This window comes from Dendrobates tinctorius, unplaced genomic scaffold (assembly GCF_039654945.1).
Source record: "Dendrobates tinctorius isolate UK_male_01 unplaced genomic scaffold, ASM3965494v1 ptg000021l, whole genome shotgun sequence".
Taxonomy (NCBI): domain Eukaryota; kingdom Metazoa; phylum Chordata; class Amphibia; order Anura; family Dendrobatidae; genus Dendrobates; species Dendrobates tinctorius.
The window spans coordinates 13,334,291-13,353,200 of NW_027361689.1; the positions used below are offsets into that span (position 1 = coordinate 13,334,291).

The 18,910-nt window shown below is 45.8% G+C and overlaps 1 protein-coding gene across 4 annotated transcripts in view; it reads right to left on the minus strand.

Annotated features, from left to right (window-relative positions):
• The window catches only part of KIDINS220 (kinase D interacting substrate 220), a 182,492-nt gene that overhangs the window by 78,268 nt on the left and 85,314 nt on the right, over nt 1–18,910 (minus strand). For all 4 annotated transcript variants that reach the window (XR_012230825.1, XM_073568178.1, XM_073568177.1 and 1 more), the window contains exons 17-21: nt 15,193–15,482; nt 13,888–14,028; nt 11,920–12,163; nt 10,030–10,118; nt 6,425–6,569 (exon numbers count right to left, since the gene is read on the minus strand). Coding sequence is in view for 3 of the 4 variants with exons in the window: in XM_073568178.1 (XP_073424279.1) it covers nt 6,425–6,569; nt 10,030–10,118; nt 11,920–12,163; nt 13,888–14,028; nt 15,193–15,482 (909 nt within the window). In the remaining variant the exon portion in view is untranslated. The remainder of the gene's footprint in view (nt 1–6,424; nt 6,570–10,029; nt 10,119–11,919; nt 12,164–13,887; nt 14,029–15,192; nt 15,483–18,910) is intronic.

An 18,910-nucleotide genomic window follows, 5' to 3' on the forward strand; every position in this document is an offset into this window, starting at 1 on the left:
TTATAAAAATATCAGAAACTTGACAAAAATGTAAAAAAAAATTGCAGTTTTCAAACTTTGAATGATTATCCCTTTAATCCAGATAGTCATACCACAGAAAAACATGAATAAATAACATTTCCCACATGTCGGCTTTACATCAGCACCATTTTTAAAACTGTAATTTATTTTGAAAGCCTTTTAGGAGGTTTAAAAATGTAGCAGCAATTTTTCATTTTTTCAAGGAAATTTACAAAATTTATTTTTTTGACGGACCTATCCAGGTTTGAAGTGACTTTAGGGGTGCTATATATTGTAAAACCCCAAACGTGATATCATTTTAAAAACAGCACCCCCTGACATATTGAAAACTGCTGTAAGGTAGTTTATTAACCCTTCAGGTGATTTTTAGGAATTAATGCAAAGTGGTATAGCCGGAATGAAAAAGTGTTTGTTTACCACCTAAACGTCGCTAACTTCTGAACTGACCGCTATATCCAGGAGACTCTAAGGCCGCTATTTGGCCATGAACAGCTATGGCAAACATCAGGACCACACAATCATGATCTCGGTGTGTCAATTAGATTAAAGTGCAAGTCCCCACAATCTTTTAACCATTTATTTGATGTAGTCACTTTTGACAGCAGCAACTAAGGGGTTAAACAGATATGGACGGTGCCAACACCAATCATTTGTGATGCAGCAAGTTGTCAGATATAGTGGACAGCCGAAAGCTGCTGGATTGCCACCTTTATGGGGATGATATTCTCCTATATCTCAGGTCAGTATATATACACGTATAGGCGGTCTTGAAGGGGTTTTTAAGGCCTCTTTCACACATCAGGTTTTCGCCGTCAGGCGCGATCCGGCGCTTTTGACAGAAACCGGATCCGGCGAAATGCAATGCCGGATCCGGTTTCCCCCCCATTGACTTGCATTTGCGCCGGATCGCGCCGGATGGCCATGCGTTTCATCCGGTTTTCGCCGGATCCGGCAATGTGTCGCGATCCGGCGTCTGGAAAAAACGGTGACTGTAACGTTTTTTGTCTCTGGCGAAAAAGTCGGACACGCCGGATCCGGCGCGTCCGGCTTTTTCACACAATGAAAGCCTATGAGCGCCGCAATGCGCCGGATCCGGCGAAAGCCGGATCCGGTTTTTTGGTCTGAGCATGCTCAGTAGCTCTGCCCACAAGACATATATAAAAGCAAGACAGTGGGACCCACAGCCACACCCAACATGCCACCCAAGACAGCAACCAGGAGCAGGAGAAGGCAGGAGACCACTGCAGCACCATCCGCACCACCACCACTCCAAATGGAGCAGCAAATAGAACATGCTGAGGAGGGGAGGCCAGCAGCAGATGAGAGACGGTAATTATCAAATAACCCATTCCTCCAAACTAGGGCTATTGAATATCAAGATATTCATTGGCCCTTTGTTTCTCTTTATTCAACAGCCGCCCAATAGATGCAGCAGCAGCAGCAGCAGCAATGGCAGCAGCTGGAACACCACCCACAGGCATGGAGTGTGGCCACCAGGAAGACAGCACATCATCTTCTGGGAGCCCTCCCTCGCATCGTCAGCGTTTGACGGTAAGTTTTTATTTCCAAAATCCATCTTCTCTGTAATATATGTCTATTCATTGCCTTTTATTTCAAAACAGGAATCACAAGATGAAGAGGAGCTCCCAGAAGAAGAAGGAAGGGGTGGACAGACACCTGGAGTGGGCTCACAATTGGTAAGTTTTTTGCATCAAACGCAGAAACACAACATCACACTACACACAACACATAGAAAACAATGTTCTGCAGACCACACACAGCAAACAAATGCCTACATCCAAAGACATAACATTTTTTGTTTTCTTCTCTAGTCTTCCCAATCTGGTGCTTGGCCAAGAGGTCCTCGCAGTGCCTCCCAGGGTCGTCGGCGACAGCAACGCGGCGGTCACCAGCGTGTAAGTATAAATATTTTTGCTTTGTTTTTTTGCACTTTTTATTTCATTTCTTTTGTGGAGGCTAATTATGTTATTTTTGTCTTTTTCTTTAACAGCCTTCACAGCGTGCTCCCGACTCTGACGGGATGGAGGGATTGATGTGGACCGCCTCATCGATCTCGTCAGAGAAAGGGAGCCGCTCTGGAATATGGCTGACCGCCGCCACGCTGACCTGATCGTTACCCGACGACTCTGGAAGGAAATCTGTTCGCTCCTTGTGGGCCGCTGGGAGGACCTCGAAGCTCGGGCCCAGATTAAAGAGCGTAAGTATATACAGTACCGGTTGCTTGATGTAAACCAGTGTTTCCCGAACTCCAGTCCTCGTGGTCCCCACGGATCATGTGTTCAGGATTTCTATTTACTATAGAAATCCTGAAAACATGACCCCTGGGGACCATGAGGACTGGAGTTTGGGAAACACTGATGTTGTATACTAACCACTCCTTTCTCGTTTCAGGGAACAGAATTGTGAATCGGTGGCGGTCTGTGAGGGATCGTTTCAAGAAGGAGTTCAATAAAGAGATGCGGGCCCCGAGTGGATCTGGAGGACGCAGGAGCAAGTACAAGTACGCAGAAGCCCTGTCGTTCCTCCGGGAAACAATGGTCACCAGAAGGTAAATATTACACACCACATGTGAAAAAAAATGTTATATGTAAAATTTTTTTTCAGCCAGGGCCATACTATGTCAGTATTTTAATTGTTTTTTTTTCTCTTTATTCCACAGCACGGTGAGCAGCACTCGGGAGCCGGCACGATTGGACCCTTCTGAGGCGATCCCTGAGGAGACCGGCACCGAGGGACACTTCGACCACCCCGGTACATCTGCACCTTCCCAGCCTTCCCACACATTCGACCCATCTGTCCCATCCACCAGCACAGGAGCATCGTGGCCGCCTACATTACATGAAGCTGCTGGTGAGGAGATCGCTTTCCCTTTACCCCACCCTTCTGCCCCTGCCACCTCTAGTACACCTGCGGGTACTGGGCGGCAGCGGCAGAGGGGTCAGGAAAAGACTTATGCGCCAGAGTTCTTGCATCTGAATGCATCTTTCCAGAACTGTCTAAAAGTCTTGTCAGAGCAAATCTCCGCAGGCTATCAGCAGATCAACTCCAGCATTCTGGAGGTGAAGATACTTCTGCAAACCATGCATTCAGAAGCAAGATCTTCGCCAAACCACACCTTTTTCAGGTCTGTTGTGGAGCGCATGGAAACGCTCTCTCCTGCCCAGCAGATGCATGTAATGCATTCATGCCACGCTGCTGTCCAGCAAGTTACCTCCCAACCTCCTCCTCCTCCCACCACAGTAGTTCCTCCACCTGCACCCCTCCAGCCACTTTCCATCCTCCCCCTCCTATTACATCTACACCCCCTCCAGCCACTTTCCATCCTCCCCCTCCTATTACATCTACACCTCCTCCAGCCACTTTCCATCCTCCCCCTCCTATTACATACCATCCACCTCCAGCCACTTTCCATCCTCCCCCTCCTATTACATACCATCCACCTCCCCAGCACCATCCACCTCCCCAGCACCATCCACCTCCCCAGCACCATCCACCTCCCCAGCACCAGCAACCTCCCCAGCACCAGCAACCTCACCAGTACCAGCAACCTCCACAGTACCTGCAAACTCCCCAGTACCAGCAACCTCCCCAGTACCAGACATCTCCCCACTTCCAGCAACCTGCCCCGTACCAGACATCTCCCCACTTCCAGCAACCTGCCCCGTACCAAACTCCTTCCCCATACAACTTGCCATCAACATCATCTGCTCCTACAGTACCTGCCCAACCCTCCACTCCACCACCCACCACCTCTTCTGCTTCCCACATGTCCACCCATTCTGTAGTTTTTTCCACACCTTCACCTCTAACTGTTCCTTCCCCACCACGATCCCAGTCCTCTCTCCACACTCCCAGTGTCGAAGTGTCCCGCAGCCCCTACAGCAGTATTTCCACCACACACTACACAGAATTATAATGTGTGTATTTAAATAAAAATGACCAGTTTTATGGTTTCAAAGTTTTATTAAACAAGTTTATTAAAATTTTAAAAAAAAGTTTACTAAAAAAAACATTTTTCAATAAAAGTTAAATTATTTTACACTGGTTGTCTGTCATTTCTTTCTGCGGCGAAAAAGGTTAAATACAGGGTATTTAAAAGGTGAAATGGTATTCAAAACTAGGTATATAACTGTGGGTAAATTTTAGCTTTTTGCCACAGTTGTGTTCCTGGTTGTGTTTGAAGCAAAGTATTTCACCTAAAAAGTTGTTTTAATTGTTGGTGATTTCCTAACAATGTACACAACTTTTGTTAAAAGGTGAAATACTTTGCATAAAACACAACCAGGTACACACCTGTGGCCTAAAGCTAAAAATAGAGACCATGACAAGATAGCCAACTTTGGTTGGCAAAGGTATATACTGTTGGTACAGAAGGTACACAAGTTTGGTTAGGGCACAAATCTTTCACACTCTGTCATCCTGCCAGTGTACTCTGCCTTGAGGTGACATAAAGTATAGTGCAAAATTGTCCCTCATTACTGAAACCGTCACAGAACTTCTAGTGGTAATGTCATGGTAATCTTGCAAGGTGGTTTCTTCAGAGGTGTCCTCAATGGAAATGGGTTCCTTGCAGATAACAAAATTGTGGAGTACCACGCACGCTTTGATCACCTCGTCCACAGTTTCTGTCTTGAGGTTGATCGCAGTCAATAGGACCCGCCATTTGGCTGTCAGAATACCAAAGGTACATTCAACCATTCTTCTTGCTCTTATGAGGCGGTAATTAAAAATGCGTTTTGGTCTTGTCAATCCTCTGCTAGAGTACGGTTTCAAAAGGTGTTCTGACAGCTGGAAGGCTTCATCCCCTACACAGACAAATGGCATAGGTGGACCAGATGTTTGCGGCAGCGGTCTAGGTGGTGGGAACTGGAAGGTGTTTCCATACAGTTTACGCCCCATGGCAGACAGTTTGAAAACTTGAGAGTCATTGGAGCGGCCATAGGCCCCAATATCAACCGCAATAAATTTGTATTCCGCGTCAGCGATGGCCATGAGGACAATTGAAAAATATTTCTTGTAATTGAAATATTCCGATCCCGATCCAGCTGGCTTTACAATGCGGATATGTTTCCCGTCCACAGCGCCCAAGCAGTTTGGAAACTGACATATCTGTTGAAACTTGTCAGCAATTTCAATCCACCTCTCTGTTGTGGGCTCTGGTAAAAACTCTTCAGCTAAGGAGTCCCACAGTGCACGGCATGTGTACTTCACTATTCCAGATATGGTGGAAATCCCGAGTCTGTACTGGAAATGCAGTGACGAAAGGGATTCTCCAGTTGCAAGAAATCTGTGGGGAATTAAAAAACAATAAATTAGTTTTAAATCACAGCATTACATACCAAAACTGACCTATAACACTTGGAGATACAAATTACCACCAACAAGATTGCAGTGAAAGTGTGCTCTGATGCGATCATATCCAATAAATGTGGCTTACCTTAAAGTCACCATCAGACGCTCTGCGGGTGAAACAGAGAAGCGGCAATAGGTGTCCGCTTTTCTTATGAGGTGTGCAATGCGCGCCACCAAGTAATCAAAATTCTCCATTTTCATCCTAACATATCCAAAAAATTTATCCGGTTTTCGTCGAAGGTCCATGCAGAGTGTAGAATAGACCCCACGCGTCATTCTCTTGGCTGTGATGGGGTGGATCGACAAACGTCGTCTACGATGCCTGATGCGCTGCTGTCTCGCTCTCTCCTTCTCCAGAACAATCACCCTCAAACGATTTGCCTCCGCTGTAAAATCCGCCAAATTCTTCAAAATATTTCCAATGACAACATCCATCTTCGCCAGTAACTTGCTCTTCTCTCCAACCTGCACTTTCTCCTCTACAACCTGTCAAAGAAGGGCTGTAGGAACATGCTATATATAGTTTTCCAGTAGCCAATCCCGCTCGGAAGGCCACAAGGGTCAATTTTAAAAACCGGATCCGGCGTAATCCGTCGAAAAACGGATAGAAAAACGGATGAACCGGATGAGACGGATCCGGTTTTGTCTGTCCAGAAAAAGACGGATCCGCCAGAAAACCGGATCCGTCACATCCGGTTTTACGAAACATTTGCCGGATCCGGCGTTCCGGCACGACGCCGGATCGCGCCTGACGCCGAAAACCTGATGTGTGAAAGTAGCCTATGTAAAAGAAAAAAAAGCGGCACTGGAAGACAATCTGGTGCCCAATTCAGGATGATGGATGAGGCGAATTGGATTTCAACATGACTGATGCTTCTGTTCTCACAGTTAATAAGGCGCAACCAGACATATCTGACATTGGCTTGCTCCCCTCTCCCCATTGAGAACACATGTACACTTGGCTGAGAGAAGCATGCATGTGTGGGAGGAACGGCTGCTTGAGGAGTACGGCCATCACCAACACAATTACCTGTTACTGAAACAATATTTAGCAATCTTCTCATGGTCTGAGGACTGATGTCACTGAACCAGTCTTCTGTCACCAGCAGCTTGGTGAGATCAAATGACATTTGACGGGTGATCGTGCGCTGCATCTGCCGTCTTCTGTATGTGTCCTGGAGAAGGAACACAAATCTCCAGTTCATAAATAAGTAAAATGGCAAAGCACTTGTAAGAAAGAAAAAGAAAAAAAACAAAAACAATAATACAGCAACTTAGAAATTTTCCCCTAATCCAAGCGCCTTTTGGGTGCTATCCGAGCGCCTTGGGTGCTATCCGAGGGCATTGGGCGCCATCCGAGCGCCTTGGGTGTTATTTTAGTGTCTTGGGCTTTATCCCGAGTGCCTTGGGTTATCTTAGTGTCTTGGGTGTGCTCGGATAATATGTTCAAGTCCCCGCGGCTGCAGGTGTTGCAGCTGTTAGCCAGCATGAACAAACAAGCAATCCATGCATGTGTTGTGGCTGTTTAACATCATGCAAACATTATCTGAGCACACCCACAACACTAGGACAACACCTTGTCCGAGCACACTCGCTCATCACTACTGGTTATCTCTGCAGTTTCAGCCTGGCGAGCTACCCAGGCAAGGAGCGCACGGCGCAGGCAGGGTAAGCTATACAGCCTGCTAGCACCACTCTGAAGTTGTCTAGATTCGGGGGGGGCGTAAGTACCCCCTGGATCCTCAGATAGCAGCCTAGGATAGAACAGTCTGGACCAGAGCACGACTATATCGCAGGTCTGAGCAGTCAATCTTCAGAAACGCATCACCCTTGGCAAGGCAGGAGGCCAGGAGTAGCGAGATCTTAAGAAGACCCCTTTAAATAGTATTGAGAGGTTGGACATACAATTTCAGCAGGTTCCCATCCCCTTAATATTTTAAAGGGAATTTGTCAGCAAGCTTATCCCCCATAGGTTAAGATAAATGCATTGATACCTTTCTATTTGCTGTCTGCTGTGTTATTCCGGAGAAATCCTCAATGGTATCAATATGCAAATGGAGGTGTTAGGTGCTTCGTCCTGCCCAGAGCACCTAATGAAAGTCTGCCTGCCAAGCTCATGTCCATCCTTAGTGCCCTGCCCATCTGCCTACGTTGATTGATAGCTGATGACAGGGGTTGAGCAGGAAATCTCACAACTTGCTCACATTGTCTGCGAGTGAACAGTGTTGTTGAGCGGTGATGCTTGTCACACTGAAGCAAGTGCCCCAAGAAGGGCCCCTTACAGCGCAGGCGCCAAAACAGCTGTGAAGTGAGCAGGCGGTAGATTTCCTGCCTGATGTCAGCTAACAATCAACAGAAGGAGGCAGGCACTGAGGATGCAAATGACTCAGGGAGCAGACTTTCGTTAGGTGCTCTTGGCTGGACAAAGCACCTAATGAAAGTCTGCCTCCCCGAGTCATTTACATCCCGAGTGCCTGCCTCCCTCTGTTGATTGTTAGCGGACATCGGGCAGGAAATCCTGTGCCTGCCCAAACCGGCGCTACGCTGTGTTTCAGCATACCACTGCACGCACGCTGTCCATCACCCGCAGCCACGAGGCGGTGTGAGCAGGCAGAAGATTTCCTGCCCAGCGCCTGACGTCAGCTATCAATCGTAGGGAGGCAGGCACTAGGATGGAAAAGAGCTGGAGGGGCGGATTTTCATTAGGTGCTATGGGTTGGACGATGCACCTAATGCTTCATTTACATATGATAACATTAAGACTTTCTCCAGGGACAACAAGCAGAACGTAGCATTGCAGAGTCTGTCAATGACCTACAGCAGCAGATAAATAGTTAAGAAATCCCTTGAAGATACACTTTGCAAATGACACAGCCGTTCCTTTTTCCGAACCCCGGTGATTTTCCTCTCTATTTCCAGAGAAACTTGATACAGGGTGAAATCTGTTACCAGTATCTGTGCGGCTAAAACCTCAGGTTTTTGACCACAACGTCCCCACCAGCCTCAGGGTGTGTGAGGTTGACAGATCCCTGAATTTTCCGAATGTGACATGTAACCCAGGGAATAACCTACACAGTGCGGCCCCTGGGCGAATAACAAGCCCGCCAAGCATTGGCTAAATACCACATTCCCTAAATGTGGGCACATGCAACGTGAGACACGGAAGACGACGACTGCCCAATTCTACAGGAATAGGACTGTGAAGTGTGAGCTCTCCAATCAAGTAGCATCTTGTTGAGATGGAAATTTTTTTTTCTTTATTTTTCCATAAATTATTAAACAACATGTATGTCAGTACCTGGATAAGAATGAAGTGATTAAACAGAGTCAGCATGGGTTTGTAACTAATAAGTCATGTCAGACTAACTTAATTTCCTTCTATGACGGAATCACTGATTGGGTGGATCAAGGAAATGTTGTAGATATAGTATATCTTGACTTCAGCAAAGCATTTGACAAAGTATCTCATACAATCCTTATTGAAAAAATGACTAAGTATGGAATGGACAAGGCAACTGTTAGGTGGATTCATAACTGGCTTAGTGATCGGACCCAAAGAGTGGTCATAAATGGCTGCACATCCAGTTGGAAGAATGTCTCAAGTGGGGTACCACAGGGCTCTGTCCTGGGCCCTGTATTGTTCAACATCTTTATCAACAATTTAGATGAAGGAATTGAGGGTAAACTGATTAAATTTGCTGATGACACAAAGCTAGGAGGGATAGCTAATACTAGAGAAGAGAGAGAGAGGATTCAAAAAGATATAAATAAACTGGAGAAGTGGGCAGCAACTAACAGAATGGTTTTTAACAGGGAGAAATGCAAAGTACTACATCTGGGCAATAAAAATGAAAAAAGCATATACAGAATGGGAGGAATAGGGCTAAGTGACAGCACATGTGAAAAAGACGGGTATACTAATAGATCACAGACTGAATATGAGTCAACAGTGTGATGCAGCAGCAAAAAAGGCAAATACAATTCTAGGATGTATTAACAGAAGCATACAGTCTAGATCCCGTGAAGTCATTATTGCCCTCTACTCCTCTTTGGTCAGACCTCATCTGGAATATTGTGTCCAGTTTTGGGTACCACATTTTAAAAAAGACATCAACAAACTGGAGCAAGTTCAGAAAAGAGCGACCAGAATGGTGACCGGTCTGCAAACCCTGTCTTATGAGGAAAGGTTGCAGGATTTGGGAATGTTTAGTTTGCAAAAGAGAAGACTGAGAGGAGACTTAATAGCTGTCTACAAATATCTAAAGGGCTGTCACATTGTAGAAGGATCAACTTTATTCTCATTTGCACAAGGAAAGACTAGAAGCAATGGGATGAAACTGAATGGGAGGAGACACAGATTAGATATTAGAAAAAACTTTTTGACAGTTAGAGTGATCAATGAGTGGAACAGGCTGCCACGAGAAGTGGTGAGTTCTCCTTCAATGGAAGTTTTCAAACAGAGGTTGGACAGACATCTGACTGGGATGATTTAGAAAATCCTGCTTTGAGCAGGGGGTTGGACCAGATGGCCCAGGAGGTCCCTTCCAACTCTACGATTCTATGATTCTATGATTCCATGAAAAATCCTTTGCTTTTATGCCGGATTAACCCTACATTTCACTTCTTTCCTCTTACCCGTCTATTCAAGGCTGTTTTGCTGCCAAGTTTTGCAGTCTCCGCGAGACTGTGCTGAGAGACACGACGATCCATATCTTCGTGGCCTCCTACGGAGGGAACAAAGCACAGAAGACACAATCATGTTTTTCTAATGTACGAGTCTCAGGATCTTCTAAGTTCACCAGTTTGTTTCAGACAAGGAGCGATTGGTATGCAGAACTGCGAATACTCCTCTTCTGAAAATACTGTATATAAGTGGGGTGGAAGCTAAGGTACACCATGCACAGGAGTCCTAAAACCGATTACCTCTACCACCGACCTTCATATACTGGTGGACGGAAGGGATTTTATTCTTATCATCAGAAAATATACTCGTATTAGAAGGATTGTCCCATAAAAAAAAACATTGAGCACACTTCACAGGATAAATGCATGATCACTGGGGGTCCGGCTGATTCCAAAATGCCACATTGTGAACGGAGCAGTAGTGAGCATGTGCGACCACCACTCCTACAAAGAATGGTCGCACATGCTCACTCCTTCTCCACTGACACACGAGTTTGCAAGTTTCTGCGAGTTTCACGCAAGTGTGACCCCAGCTTTATGGTTAGAATAGCCATCCACTGCCCTCCGTAGTATAGAAAAAAAATGGGGATTTCTATGAATAAATCCAAGTTATAAGGATTTTTTTTCCAACAAACCTACAGAATGACTGAAAAGTTGCAAGTTGCACCATTTTGCAATATCTGTTCGACATTAAATTTCTATGTTTTTAAGATCTCTGCTTGCTGTCATTGAAGAAGAACCTTCATTATTTACTCCCATGTCTAATAATCTGTCCTGATCATGGGCGGATGGACGAATCGTTGCAGTACAGTTATGAGTCCAGGCTGGATAGAGCCCTGCACCTTCGTGTCCATCACATGACCAGGACAAATTTTTATCGACTGCAAGTAAATACTGAAAAGTGCAAAAGAATGACAGCAAGCAAATAATGTAGAATACTGTTGAAACTCATACAGAAATTACATTGGCAGTTTTCAGAGCTTAAAAAGGATGTCACGTGCTCAAAAAATGTGAGATAAATAGTTTGTAAAAAAAAATAAAAAAAAAAAATTCCAGAGAATTCCTGCATCTAAATCCATGGTGGTTATGAATCATAACTGACTAACCCCTTAAAAGAGGACAGGTCACTGGCTCAAAAAAATTGACTTAAATACCTTCCAAAAATTCACTGAGCTCCTCTGACTTTGCCACTTTTTTCTGTTTTGTGCTGCGTCGCTCCATTACAGAAATATTCCCATTTGTTGCTTTTGAAGTGCAGTATAAGAAATCTCTGCTTGTAGAGCAACTGGGCGATTCTTCAGAGTCTTCTCTGGGGGCGTGCACTTTCACCCTTCCCTCCCAGATGCTGTCAATCCTAACACTAATAGTCTCAGAAAATGCGGAACTGTGGCAGCGTCAGGGAGGGAGGAGTTAAAGCACAGGCCCCCTGAGAAGACTCTGAAGAAACCCCCAGTTGGTCTACAAGCAGAGTTTTCACATACTGCACTCCAAAAGCATTAAATATGAATATCTCTGCAATGGAGCGACGCAGCACAAAAAAGAAAAAAGCGGCAGAACCAGGGGAGCTCAGCGAATTTTTGGAAGGTATTTAAGTCAATTTTTTTGAGCCAGTGATGGGTCCTTTTTTAAGGGTTAGTCGCTACGATTCATAACCACCATAGCATTAGATGCAGAAATGCTCCACTTTTGCGCTGCAGGGGGCAGCACGTTGGTGAAATTTCACAACATCTTATCCATAATGCTTGCATAGTAACATGTAGACTGTTGGCCTGGAAAATCCAGACCGAAAATGAGGGGAAAAAGAGCACATAACCCAAAAGTCCATTTATAAACCTCACCCACCTGCATTATCTACCCCGGGTACATCGCCGTTGGTCGTTGCGGTCACACACATCTTTTTGGCGCTGCTTAGTCCGCGGCTGTTCAGGAAGACTGGAAGGTGCACGATATTACGCATGTAATCATGGCCGTTAATGTTGGAATCTCTCAGAACACTATTAAGATTCTGGTTGATTGCCTTAATAATAATGTGTGGGTCACTAGCAAAGATGGCGATGAAAGGACCCTTCGAAAATAAAATCCGTACCTAAAAAAACAAAATGAATTAGCTCTCTTTACCCTTTTGCTAATTATTTTTCTGGCTAATTATTCTCACTGACAATCTGTCTGCGAATTTTATAATGAAGCAGGACAAAAATAATATGTTCTCCCTCTCAATTTCAGTAAACACATTACCATAGGTTAATAACGGAGGCTGTAATAAGAAAATTACATGTCATACATTTATTGTTAGACTGACACAAAGACGAATGGCAGGCCTTGTTTTATTTGCTCATTAATGAGCCATTCAAGTAATGGCAGCAATTTGCATAAATCACATGAAATAAAACAAGTGGTCCTGGAAATAAATTGGATTTTAATTGCACGTTTGTAATTCTCCAGCAGGCGGCGCTCTCGTCACCGTAGGACGGTCAGTATCTGCAGCGATGCAACATGTAAGAAATATCCGTCGTAAATCGGGGATCTAGGAAGGCGATTCATTATCATATACCTGTGCTGGAGCATTGGTGAGGTGCCATGCCATCCTCTACGACAGCCCTCTGGGCACAATCTCACAGGCTGCTTGTAAAATTCACAGCAATCGGCCATCGTAACAGAATTAATAGTCGTGTAGATGGTTTGCAGAACTTACAATGCTGTTAATTATGGCCATAAAACAGCAATTATAGGATGTATCCAGCACCAGCCACAGGCCGGGATGTACAGCCTGTAATTAAGACACCATACTGTTTGCAGCAACCATTCAAGGCAATCGCTGGGTACCTGAAATGTGTTATTTTGCAGGACGAGATGGATGGTGTTTGCTATACAAAATGGTGAGTTATGGGATATACATTTTTTTTTATCATCACGTTTTATAGATATCTTAGTTTGATTAATCATATAGTATTTAGGACTGTTACATAGGGATGCACACTACCCCCTGATGATGCCGCTGTGATGGTAATACGTCAGTATACATATGCCTGCAGGAATGTAATGAGTTGTTTTTTGGGTTTGATTAATAGATAATTAAAAGGACTTATCTGGGACTAAACAATCTGAGGAGGTATGACACCAGCCAACCCCACCCTGATCAGATTCATCTATCGCGGCCAAATGTAAGCAAACTACGCAGCGAAACACGGCCGCTCCATATATTGCTTAGAGGCCATTGCCGGTTACTGCATTTTATCTCCCCTTTGAGTAGAAGATACGGTGCATTACTCTGCAGAGGCCACTAAGCAATGTACCCCCAGCACATTGCCACATCCAACCGCTGCCAGAGCAAATTTCAGACGATCGATGGCGATTGCTGAATGTCAGAACCAAGTAACCTCATAGTGATTACCTATGCCAATAGGTCACCAATTGTTTAGCGCCAGACAACCCCTTTAAGTACGACTGTACTATTCTTATGAGGAGCATTACTCTTTTACATATGTATCTTTTCCCATCTGTGGATTTCGCTTAATGTAGGGGCAGAGAGTCTGATTCCAACGATGTGTCACTTACTAGTCTGCCTAGTGTAGTTTCAATAAAATCAGCGTTTTATCAGCAGGAGATTATCACTAGATGCCTGGTTGCCTCCTGCCATCTAGTCATCCTGCTTTGTAACCCCACCCCCACCACTGATTGGCAGCTTTCTGCTTATGCACAGTGTGCCATGTTCCTTTATATTTGACCAAACACTTGAGAATGCTGTGAGTGCGGAGTACCGGGGATATGCGACTGCCGTGTTGACACGTAAAATAAGAAGGCCATACATACCGTGTCCAGCATATGGAGGACCTTGTCCTGCTCACAGGCGTCCAGGCCATCAATGATCACTACCAGCCTCGTCTGGTTCTGGGTAAAGCTGTCGATGGTCTTTGCCATTTTCGCCATCAGTTCTACTTCCCACTTCAAAACCTGCAGAAAACATTGCATTACGGATAAGCATTTTATAAAATGGTGAAAGACACAGATGTCCCAGGGCCATCCACAATGTGTCTAGGGAACGCAAGGAAAAAGCGAATCACCCAACTCCACTTCTCATAAATGGTTGAGGCCTCCACCCTCTTCAACATCTACAATGGAGGAGGCAGGAAAGCCATGGCCCCCCTCCTTATCTGAAAATGGAAGAAATCTAATCTTGCGTCTATTAACAGCTACGTAAAGGCGTAAACCTGAAATGATTTCAGCATGCAATTCTTAAGACAAAAAGATTTCAAGACTTCAAACATTTAAGGGGTTGTCCACGACCATTTTACTTTTTCCTTTACTATGGGCCTAAACACGAACAGACAGGTAGATGCTAACTATCTGCCTGTTCTACCAGTCGCTGGGCTCAGAGCGGTCACTGCCGGCTGGGTCCCACCAGCGATTCAGCTACTTCACGTCAACAGAGCTGCTCTTCATCTTCCGGGTTTATCTGTCGACAGGGCATGACTGCTGATGTCATGCTGATTTGACAGCCGTCTCTCTGCTGCCTATCAGTATGATGTGGACAGTCATCCCTCGTCAATGGAGAGCTAAATAAAAGCCACTGCTCTGTCGATGTGATGTCAGCAGAAGCCGAAAAATCACCGACGGTTCGGTTTGTGACGGTCCTGTGCTGGCAGAGATCGGTGCCGGGCAGAACAGGCATGCAGTTACCAAATACCTCTCTATTAGTTGTTAGGCCCAGAGTAAATAAAATTAAATATCCCCTTTAATGATAAATAAAAAGATTTGTCCAGTGGTTATGTTGGCAGTCTATGGCCACCAGACTAGAGCTCTGCAAACCTCTTCCTACCTGCCAGCACTCTTGGCGCATCTTCTCCACAACTATGAGATGCACTGGGTTTAATAGGAAGAGGCAGTGTTTAATTCTGGTATGTAGGAGAAGATTTGCACGGCTTTGGTCAGGACGCCACATACCACCAATGTGGCCACCAGAACAGAGTCAGGCAAATCTTTTATCACCTCTAATAGACAACTTCATTAAACCGCCTCGTCCTCTCAACTTGCAGCCTCAATTTAGAAGTTGGGGGAGACGATTATACAGTAAAAAAGACACCTGAACATAATACCAATAGTCATACTGGCAGTCACCTTCATGAACCCCTCGCTCTTCAGCCTGTGCAACCTGGAGGCTGCGCTATGAAGACGCTTCCTCTGGGAGTTCAGGATTGAATCCATCACTTGCCACCACGTGAGACAGTTCAGGATTAACACCAAGCCAACCACACAGGCCACGGCTATGAGGATAGCGTTCACCGTCATGTTCTTAGGGTCTACTTTGAAGATGGCCAGCAAGATCACTCCAGTGAAGATGCATGCCATTATGAAGATGAAGATCACAAATGATGGAAGGCAGCACGTTTTTTTCCATTTCTTTTTGCCTAGAATAAATAAAAAAGTGAAAGTCACAGAGTATGTCTCACTGCAAGCAATACCTGCAATGTTTCCATACAAAGAACATAATTGCACAAAGGCAATATCGAGATGCCTCCGATATAGCACTGCCGTTACATCACTTTACGCCAAGGGTGCATAATTTTTTTGGTCCAAGGGCCACATTGTCATACTGAACTAATAATACCAAGGGCAGAAATGGCAAGCAAAAGGGGTATTACCTCCTGTGACATTTGCAGTATATGGAAAGTATGTTATATACCATAAATGTTTCATAGGTGGAAATCATATTTACAAGAGTCCGAACGCCACCAATCAGCTAAGATCCAAAAACATATTCTGCCCCGAAAATCACAGAAAACACTTTAAATAAGCTTCCAATTGATTTCAAGGGGAAAAAGCTCATTAAAATTAATTGGAAACCTCATTGGAAGCAGCTTTTTATAGGTATTTTATAGTAAAATCCACTACTAAATCCTCATACAAAAAAACTGTGTGAATATACTCTAATGAGGAAAAAGGCATGATCATACACGGCTTTTGTTAAGGATTTTGTGCTTATGGCCCAACGCTTTACATCTCCCATGAAATACAGTGAAGCCACAGACACGGCCTGTCTAGTTCACATACTCCGTTCTGCAGTGCCGGACGGGACAAGAGCCCATTCTTCTGATATACGGGGCATCCATAGACGTCTACACAGGGCACCATTAGGACTGGCCAGTCCCTGCTCTTCAGCTGCTGTCACTACTCTTCTTTGTGGCTGCCCATGTACAGTAAACCTGTCAGACAAACATTTTTGTGTCCGTTTGGTTTGGGGGCCACACAAACGGGATCACAGGACGAATGTGGCCCCTAGGCCGCAGACTGTGAACCACTGCTTTAAGCAATGAGCTGCCACATAGTTCCTGCACGGATAGGTCATCCAATTCAGATCGGTGTGGGGTAGGATACCTAGTACCCCAACCCAAGATTTGTTACAGCTCCTATCGAGAGTAAACATTGAAGAAAGTCTGCACTGTTCTCCAGGACCCGGCAGCAGCTACTACACGTTGGATGGGCCTGCGTAGTGCAGCTCTGTTCTATGTGTAGATATAGCTGCCAGCAGATGATCAGCGGAGGTGACCCCCACCAATCTTAAGGATAGGTCATCGATATCTTGGGACTGGACAAGCCCTTTACACCCAGCATAGTCCTATTTATATTGATGGACACTGCACAGGGTATTATTTTTGCAGTGTATATTGGTGGCAGCACTGCATACCACTGATTCTTAGGCTAATGGTTCTTTAACCACACTATAGTACTATTATTTGGGTACTATACTGTAGGGCACTAATAATTAGGAAAGGTTACTTGTTCACTGTATGAGCGTAGCACATGGGAGGTGAGGTGCCAATATATAACACTGCAAAAAGCGTTCTGTCTGCCCTGGTAATGTATTCTGGAACAGCTTTTTCCTACATAAGATTACTGTAGAATGCTTATATGTTAGGAAAAACAGGATTTTTGGGTTGCTTACCGTAAAATCTGTTTCTCGGAGCCTTCATTGGGGGACACAGAAACCATGGGTGTATTCTGCTGCCACTAGGAGGCTGACACTAAGTACAGAAAAAGGTTAGCTCCTCCTCCACAGTATACACCCCACCGACCGGCACTAATTTCCTCAGTCAGTGAGAAAGCAGTAGGAGAAGTAACAAAATAGAGTAAAAACAGAACAGAGAACTCAACTGTAACCAACAAACAGAAGAACAGGAGTTGCAGACATGGGAGGGTGCTGTGTCCCCCAATGAAGGCTCCGAGAAACAGATTTTACGGTAAGCAACCCAAAAATCCTGTTTTCTCTATCGCTTCATTGGGGGACACAGAAACCATGGGACGTCCCAAAGCAGTCCCTGGGGAGGGAAAAGCAAACTTCCATTAGGTCTGAGAACTCACCACCGCCGCCTGCAAGATCCTTCTGCCTAGGCTGGCGTCCGCCGAAGCATAGGTGTGGACCTTGTAAAATTTGGCAAACGTGTGGATCGAACACCAAGTTGTAGCTTTGCAGAGCTGAAGCGCGGAAGCTCTGTGGCGCACCGCCCAGGGGGCACCCACTGTCCGGGTAGAGTGAGCTCTAATTCCAGGAAGGGGGCACTCGATGCTTCCAAAATTGCCGATCTCATCCAGCGAGCAATAGTAGCCTTGGAGGCCGGCTGACCTTTCCGCGCACCATCTGGAATGATGAAAAGTGAGTCTTGTCTTCCACAAGGGAGACGTCCTAGCCAGGTAGACCTTCATTGCCCTGACCAGGTTGAGCTTGTCCAAGGAGTGCTCAAGAGGGTGGATTGGACCCGGACAAAAGGACGGGAGAACAATGTCCTCATTTAGGTGGAAAGTGGACACCACCTTAGGAAGGAAGGCGGGGGCCGCAGGACCACCTTATCCTGGTGGAGCACCAAGAAAGGGGGGCGACAAGAAAGGGCCGCCAATTCAGGCACGCGCCGGATGGAGGTGATGGCCACCAGAAAGGCCACTTTCCAGGAGAAAAGGGAAACTTCCCTGAGAGGTTTAAAGGGTGAACCTTGCAGAGCCTCCAGGACCAGATTCAGATCCCATGGATCCACGGGAGCGCGGTACGGAGGTGCCGCATGAGTCACTCCCTGAAGAAAAGTCTTGACCCGCGATCGGGAGGCCAACGTCTTCTGGAAAAGGATGGAAAGTGCTGAGACTTGACCCTTTAAAAGAGCTGAGGCCAAGGCCCGCATCTAGGCCTGCCTGGAGGAACGCCAGGATAGAAGGGAGTGAAAAGCACATGGGGGCGGAATGTCATTGACCTCGCACCAAGTGGAATAGGCCTTCCACGTACGATAATAAATTCTGGAAGACGATGGATTTCTAGCCCGGATCATGGTGTGGATAACCCCATCCGAAATACCTGACCGTTTCAGAACCGCGGTCTCAACAGCCACGCCGTTAAATTGAGCGGCAGAGAATTGGGGTGGCAGATTGGACCCTGAGACAGCAGATCTGCTCTGTATGGACGCTTCCAGGGGGCGTCCGCGAGAAGGTTGACAATGTCCGCGAACCAAGACCTTCTGGGCCAATTCGGAGCAATGAGGATGACTGGTACCCCTTCCTCCTTGATTTTCTTCAACAGCTTGGGAAGAAGAGGAAGGGGAGGGAACAGATAGGGGAGCTTGAACTGAGATCAGGGAATGCATCGGCGCCCACCGCGAGAGGATCTCGGGCTCTGGATACAAATTGTGGAACCTTCCTGTTAAGGCGAGACGCCAGCAGATCTACGTCCGGAGTCCCCCAACGATGGCAAAGCTGATGAAAGACGTCCGGATGTAAGGACCACTCTCCCGCCGCGAGACGCTCGCGGTTGAGAAAATCAGCGGCCCAGTTGTCCACTCCGGGAATGTGCACCGCG